General features: G+C 41.1%; 1 protein-coding gene across 1 annotated transcript; it reads left to right on the top strand.

The window, feature by feature from the left end:
- The first annotated feature begins 6,169 nt into the window (after nucleotides 1-6,169).
- On the top strand, nucleotides 6,170-7,809 carry LOC112885403 (probable metal-nicotianamine transporter YSL3). The gene is made up of 4 exons (XM_025951031.1): nucleotides 6,170-6,534; nucleotides 6,709-6,872; nucleotides 7,482-7,579; nucleotides 7,671-7,809. The coding sequence occupies exons 1-4, from the start codon at nucleotides 6,204-6,206 to the stop codon at nucleotides 7,807-7,809; spliced, it is 732 nt and encodes a 243-aa protein (XP_025806816.1). The 5' UTR covers nucleotides 6,170-6,203.
- Nucleotides 7,810-8,036: the final 227 nt, after the last annotated feature.

Here is an 8,036-nt window from a genome sequence, read left to right as displayed (position 1 = left end):
TCCTTGTAAAACAATCCCCTGGGTACGTTCCTAACCTAATTTGTAACTCACGGCTGTCGGACTATATAAGGTTGCCGTGCGGGTATTCATAGAGATCGAACCAAATCAGTTGTAAACCCTAGCCAACAATTTATTGTAGCCCCGTGCTTCGCCAAGTTCAAGTAATCCAATATAACAACAGACATAGGACATAAGATATTACACTCTGACAAAGGTAGACTCTCAGGTACCCTTAAGAATAAACTCAGGCCGACTACGTAAGGAAGGCATATTTTACCCGGATATAGTTGTAGTTCGGCTAGGTCTAATGTATATTAACTGACCCAAAGATTTGCCTTGTGAACCCTATCCCTAGAGTATATATAGGAGGGGGCATGATTAGTTTCGACGGCTTCTAATCATGAGCCTTGACGGCTTAGCCAAAAACAAGTCAATACAGATCCATCTCTAATGGGATGTAGGGTATTACGCACATTGTGGTACGAACCTATCTAAATTGTTGTCTTGTGTTACCATCAAGTTCTTGGTTTTGCGACCATTCTCACCACAAATCTACCATCTGAAGATACCCTGGGTGGACTTGTCGGACCACAAATCTGATACCCTCTAAGCAGCCCAAACCTGTTTGATCCCCGCATCTTGTGCGACCATCAAGGTTCTTGTCCCTACCATCTCCCTCACCTCAATCCGGTGATGAGAATACTCTCAGTGGACTTATAGGACTACAAATCCAACAAAGGGTTGTGATGTTTATTTATTTCTTGTTGAATCTTCTAATCATGTAATATTCTAAAGCAATCAATGATTCCTTGTCTATCAATCGGAATCTAGATAAATGAATCGGAATTCTAATCGGAATCCAGACAAATCAATCGGAATCCCAATCGACCCCAGACAATCAATGCCTCGCGCGATCACAACACGGCTTGTACATGGAGTGAAAGAGGACAAAGCTGGTGGTCTCCCGTAGATCTGGGTAAAATTTATTACTCATAGCAATGCATGGACACCATGCTAGTTATGTAATAAGCATATACAAATAGGATCTGCATAGCCTAGAATATGTTGATTTACTAATGCAGAAATTTCACAGTATTAGATCTTATACCAGTGTTAGGGTTAGTTCATGATGCTATAGGATGCTTCTGCATTGATGTAGATGACGTAGGTGTTGCAGACATGATGCAATTCACCTTTACAATTGCGGCAAGAGCTGAACGATCAAGATGAGGGCGTGCGGGGTAGCGTCACCCTTCTGGTTGCCAACAAGATTGGCCTGGATGAGGTACTCAAACTTATACCCCTCCAACTCCCTTAGCAATCATTGTTTTGGCTAGGTTAAACTTGATTTTGAGATCAAAGAGACTAGACCCCTGAGATACATATAGGAACGGGGAGGACTGAGTCTCATAAGGCTACTGTTGAAGGTCCTTAAGTGCCAAATTTGATTGTCAAGATATGCAGAAAGGATATTGAAGGTAAGGACCAAACATAATGGGTAAGATTTATTACAACTATTTGCACAAGTATGGATGAATATTTGTATGCAGGTGATTTACTAATTAGGAATAAACATAAAGTAAGAAAAGTAAGAAACACATGTCCAACAAATCTAAGGAAACCATACAGATTCATGGGCCCACAACGGGGAAAACCGACTCAGTTCGACGTGAATCACATCGTACCCACTTGAGGACACACAGGGCAGTATCCCAAACGAATGACGGTACGAGAGACGGTGCCCAGGATTTGGCCGAACTACCCTTGGCTCACCTGATCTGCTGTTGCCACGTGTTGCCTCATGGCTATAAATCTAGGACGGAGTTCATAGCCAAATGAAAGGATTGGTTTCGATTAAAGGATATTTAAGGTTCAGATTCATCCAAAGATAACAAGAGATTTCGAAGGCAAGGGTAGAGAGAATTTCCTATGGCTAAGAGTCTTAAGATAAGATAAGAATTGTATCCGGATGTGTAGGATTACGAAGGACGGATAAGCCTATCACCACCTACCGTCTACCTCTGCAAACCGTGGGGCACACAACAAACAAAGGCAACCCCTAGTCTAGACATCGCGTGTACAGTATTGATTACTACTGTAGCCTCGGCCAAAAACTTCCTTCTCTATCCGGAGTTTTAGACTAGAGCTTCCACTAAACTAGTGAACGATGAACCCAAAAGCAACTAAAGCATATAAATAAATTACGAACACTTACTTTGATGAGAGAGCATCTGTTGAGGTACAAGCTTGGAGAAGAGTGCCGACAAATCCGACACTTCCACGAACTACCCCCACTCTCCCCTTTTTGTTCTAAGCACCAAGGAGCAGTGCTATGCCCTTGGAATGGAGCTTTTGATTCTCTTCTGAGTTGTATCTTGGATGAGGCCCCTCCCCTTGTATTTATAGTTGTTCCAAGGCGATAACTGTCAACCATACCGCTACAACCGACTTCACGATATCACGAGGAGACAACGTGGTGGGCAGAGGCAATGGTGCTAGAGGCGGTTTGGCCGACCCCTCAGCACCACCTCATCCACCGCCCTTTTGCTAGGTGGCTGTCAGGTGGACTCCAAGGCTTGTCAATTTAGTCTGATTTGTGGGCCCTTGCATCCGCATGCTTGCCTCCGGTTTGCCAGAAGTGCGTTTCTCTAGATTTGAGTTGTGTTTTCTCCTTATTTTGTACATAAACACACCTGCATACAAAATTACACCGCCACTTGTGGAAATGGTTAGAAGTAAGAATTATTGCTAAGGTTGGTGTTTCATCTTCTATGCTTTTTATGCAGATTTTGATGGTCAAAAGTGGTGCTTAATGACCGTCAACAGCTTTTACCTTCGCCATTTGTTTACTAGTTTCTCGCTTTCCATAATCAGAAGGTGCTTGCTCAGATACTTCTATAAGCGCAGTGCGACTAGTAGAGAAATGCTCAATAGTACCAGTTCTTAAACCTCTTTAGTCCCGATTCCCCAACCGGGACTACGAATCCAGGACTAAAGGTCTAGGGTCTTAGTCCCGGGTCCAATAACCGGGACTAAAGGGTGTCCAGCCCGCAATATAATTGGCGCAAGCACAACCAACCCTGAGGTCCACAGGATTCAAACTCAAAACCTCTTGCCTCGCACATAGCTTCCTTACCACCCCACCTACATAGCACATGTGACTTTGAATGGGATGCCTTCCTTTTAAACTAACCCGTGAAGTACCCTTTAGTCCCGGATGGAGCCACCAACCGGGATAAATATTTAGTCCCCGATGGTAACACCAACCGGGACTAAAGCTCCTCTCCGTCCCCTAGCCGTTAGATCCAGAACTAAAGCCTTCATTAGTCCTAGGCCCAAAGCTGGCCAGGACAAATGAGAAGGACAAAAGATCATTTGTGTAGTAGTGTTCTTAGAGTTGTAGCCTAGCTAGAATTACACCCAGCCTCACGAGCAACTTGTAGTAGCCAGCAGGTGGTAACATCCATATGCAGCCTACGTATCCCAACATGTCAGAGCAGTTTGTGGTAGCAGGCAGGTGGTAACATCCCTCTCCGGCCTACGTATTCCACCACATGAGAGAGCTAGAGTTGTTGGCAACCATAGTCGCCCCCCTTGTCAACCCAATCTGTGGTCGGAGCGTATATTTCCCCTAACATAAGCAAATACTAGCTAAGATAGAATATTTATGTGTTTATCCTTCTCTCTGTTTTAGCTCTGCTCTAGAGGCGACTCAAGTCTTTAGAAATTCATAGGAATCAATCTCAGTCTTGTTGTCCTCATGACTAGCTACGCTGTATTTATCTTTCATCTTAGAGTTCTTGTGTGTCATAATCTACCACTCTTATCATTTACCATTACCCCTGCTGGATAGTTGTTCATTGAATTGTTGTACGTTCAAGAGATTTAGTTATCAATCATGTTAGCCAAAGCTTCCCTGCAAAAAATATAAATACGATATTATGGAAAACTCTCGGATGACGTGCTACAACGGTGATTCCGTGTGCTCGCAGAATTAGTCTCAAATTAATAATCTTGGGAGCATAAGAAATATCAACAATCCTCTAGAACAGTCGAACCGGCATCCCTTTCACTCATCAGAGTATCTGATAAAATGGCAGCTTATTGTCATCGAACCTAATTCATTTTGCTGTGAATTAAATAGCTTGCCTTGAGGACAACCCCAAATACAACCCCAAGCATGCAAGTGATGAAGTGATGGTTTCTTCCCAATCCACGATTCATAAGTTTTCTTGGGTCCTAACTTGCTAGGAACCCGATTAAGTATTCGTGTACCTATTATTAAAGCTTCCATCAACAATTCCAATGGCAAGGTAGAATGACTAAGCAAGTTACTCACCATGCCCATATGTGTGCAATTGCGATGCTCTCCACTCCATTTGTTGTGGTTCGCCTGGCATAGAATAATAAGTCTTGATAACATTTTCCTCAAGATACTTAGAGAACAGTCCAGGGATCTGGCCAGATAGAGCATGTCTCCCATAACATTCTCCTCCTCAATCTGATCTTACTGTTTTCATAGTAACATTATGCTGATTTTCTACTTCAACCCTAAGTACACTAAATTTTTTTAATGACTTGGATCGATCCATTATGGGGTAAATATATCCATAATGAGAGAATTCATTAGTGAAGGTAATAAATAAATTATAACCATCAACTGAAGTTACTGGAGAAGGGCCACAAATGTCAGTGTGAATTATTTCTAAGAGGCTCATACTTCTAGTAGCTTCTTTCTTAATTTTCTTAGTAAATTTCTCCTTGATACAATCGATGCACTGTTCTAAGTCTGATCTAGTGAATATAGTATCTCTTCTCTAATGAGACAGGTCAATTCTCCCCTCGAATTGTGGCTAAATGACATGCCATAATTTTGAAGAAGTCTTGTCATTTTTAGTTGTGCTTATTTGTTACATCACACACATTCATTGTAGTAATAACGTTATCAAGAGAGAGAGAATAAAGTCGACCTTGCAAATAACCAAGGTTGACCTTAATATTATGAATACATTTATTGTTCTCAAACTCACACGTGTGTCCAAAATTATCTAAGCTCGAAATAGAAATATGGTTTTTCTTTAAACTAAGAACATGAAGATCATCATCTAAGTGGAGACTGAAGCCGCTCGGTAGCTCGAAGACAAAGCTCCCAATGCCTTCAACTTGAACTTCATTGCCATCACTGACTCTTAGACTTGGCTCCTCCTCTCTTATAGTTCACAGCGAACAGTATACCTGCAATGAATTGAAAATGTGCATAGTGGCACCTAAATTAATCCACCAGGTATTAGGGAAAAGTTAACTGAAATAATTCATCGGTAAATGAAACAACATCAATAGCTTTGTTCTTCAGCCACTACTTAAAGCCAACAAAGTCTTTTTGCAGATACTTAGGTGACTTGCAAAACTTGCACCATTTCTCATCATAAATTTTCTTATGTGAAATAGAATAGTTCACTTTATGCTTGTTATGCTTCCTCTTATTATGTTGCTTGCTGCTTCCTGATTCAGCTTGATTCTTAGGAGGGTTGAAAGCAACAAAGTTGACATCGTCCTTCATCCTCTTAGCCTTCTGCCTTTCCTCTTCCTCAACACAATGGGAAGCCTCTGCATTGATGTAGAACAGGGATGTTGAAATTTGAATCAATTTCTCCTTATTTTCATTCATCTAGAAAGGTGCATGGAATTCAATTTTCCAAACTGTTGTTATATCAAAATTTGTCAAAAATGGAATATGACGAGCTCATCATTGTGGAATAATGTCAACCATCAAAACAGGAGGTAGTTCACAGCAACTAATTCAGAAGTCTAAAAATAGAGAGATATGAGTACTGGAGTTAAAAAAATAACAAAACATATGTGGTGGTTCAGGATCTGAATTACGGGGGGAAATTATTAAAGTCTGGTCGTTGCCGTAATATATGCATCGCTAAATTTGTCAGCCTCACGTCACCCTACTCGCGTTTGAACTCTTCCTTTTGCTCACTGCTTACCACGTAATGGGAAACACCACCTCTCGCCGCAGCCAATATCTGCTGCGCATTCTATTTTTACTCTTCACCTCGCTATAATACCTCTCGGCCTCTCAACACTACTCCCAACCCCATGCCTACCCTCCTAAAGAAACATTCTCCAACCGTAATCAGAAATACTAGCAATATCACAAGGAGAGCTTGAGCTCGAGCAAGCAGGCGCACCTCACCATGGATGCAACGATCGGAGAGTCCATGCCCTCCGTGGAGAGGGCATTTGAGGGGCAGCCATATCATGGGTTTTGGGGGCAGGTGACGGTGCGAGCCATGCTCGTAGCCATCGTGCTTGCGGGCCTCTTCTCTATGGTGACCCTGAAGATCTACATGAAAGTCGGGGTTGTAGGAGCATTCAACATGCCTATCAACATCCTCAGCTTTGTCGTACTCAGAAGCCTTGTTGGCCTGATGCGACGCTGTGGCATAGCCGCATCGCCATTCACGCGCCAGGAGAATATCTTCCTACAGACCAGTACAATAACCTGCATCAATATTTCACTCTCTTGTAAGTATAACGTGCTGGTAACGATGGACATTTCCTTGCTGTTCTTGTGTCTATACAAATCAGTGCATGATCAACAATGTCAAGATCAAATCAGTGTCTTGTCTGATTTTATTTTGCATTGCATATCAATTATTTTTGCCCTTAGGATTGATCAAGTTTTGTCATTTCTTCCAGGTGGCTTCGGAAACTACTTTGTTGGATTGTTTACTGTGGTAGCAAAATCTCTTAATGATAACCCAGATAAAAGAGACATTGTCGACGTGTCCGTTGGAACATATGGGTTTTTCCTACTCACCGTTGGTATGGTGGCAATAATGGCAACGCTGCCGCTGGTGCAGGTAACGTAATTCTATAGGAATGTAGATACGTCGAATCCAAGCATCAATAAAACAAATAAAATGTTATTTGTCCTTGTTTTCACATTTTCGAACCGATAAATGGACAAAACTGCAAAGCTAAAACTATTCTAACTTTATATATGTAAATATAACCACAATCACACAAATTACCACTGTCTTCATGCATATATGCAAGTTTATTTTCCATCCGCATCCACTTTAGATCATTAGAGTTCAGTCTATACAAATATAGCACAACTAATATTTCAAGTAGTAGATTCAATATAATAGTCTCAAGTTTAACACGAGTTATTAAACTTGAAAATTGCTGTCAAACTTGCAGTGGTGTCATGGAAGCTTCAAAAGTAGATTTTTTTGTTGTATTAAATAATTGCGATATAACCACATAGTAAAAGAAAGTGTGATGGAAACTCGACATGCATATACCCTCATTTCTCCTTGTAGTATAGTATAATGTTTTATTAACCAAAACTAGGCAAGGATGCTACGTACTCTCTCTCTCACACACACACACTCAAGAGAGAGACCTATAGAGAGTGAGTGAACATACTAACAATCCACTGATGCCTTTTTTCTTCTTACACATAGATCATGATTGTCGACTACAGACTGCTATTTCCAACCGGCTCAGTTGTGGCTCACCTTATCAACAGTTTTCATACCCCTCAGGGAGCTTACGTAGCAAAGTAAAGTTTATCCTTTCTCAGTCAAACATGAATGTCTCTGAATTTATTTGTTATTTTGGGGTCTTTGCAATAATCTTCATCTTCAGTTCAGGTTGCAAGTTAAGGCTATAGTGAGAGCATTTGTGGCAAGCTTTTGTTGGTCTATGTTCCAGTGGTTCTACACTGGAGGTGATAGTTGTGGATTTGGCGTCTTTCCTACATTTGGGCTAGAACTATATAAGCGTAGGTGAGAAATATGCTATTCAAAAATTATTTTCTCGACAATTATTGTTTGTGATAACGCTACCACAATCAGCCAGTACTCCATAAGTTCGAAAGTGTATATATATATACATATATATTGTTTGAACAATCCAAAATGCTACCTTTCTAAATAGAAACAACAAATTAAACACAAAATTTGAAAAACCGTGCTAGTTCTCTGCATCACTAAGCTTTGTTTGCCGAGCCTCCCATG

This window comes from Panicum hallii, chromosome 3 (assembly GCF_002211085.1).
Source record: "Panicum hallii strain FIL2 chromosome 3, PHallii_v3.1, whole genome shotgun sequence".
Taxonomy (NCBI): Eukaryota; Viridiplantae; Streptophyta; class Magnoliopsida; order Poales; family Poaceae; genus Panicum; species Panicum hallii.
The sequence above is the reverse complement of the archived record's forward strand: the minus strand, read 5'-3'. Positions and strand labels throughout refer to the sequence as shown.

What these genes read in the sequence shown, in the direction of transcription:
- LOC112885403 (XM_025951031.1), top strand. Translation starts at nt 6,204, where the DNA reads ATGGATGCAACGATCGGAGAGTCCATGCCCTCCGTGGAGAGGGCATTT. An exon ending in CATCAATATTTCACTCTCTT is followed by an intron (nt 6,535 to 6,708) that starts GTAAGTATAACG and finishes CATTTCTTCCAG; the next exon opens with GTGGCTTCGGAAACTACTTT. An exon ending in CAGGGAGCTTACGTAGCAAA is followed by an intron (nt 7,580 to 7,670) that starts GTAAAGTTTATC and finishes TCTTCAGTTCAG; the next exon opens with GTTGCAAGTTAAGGCTATAG.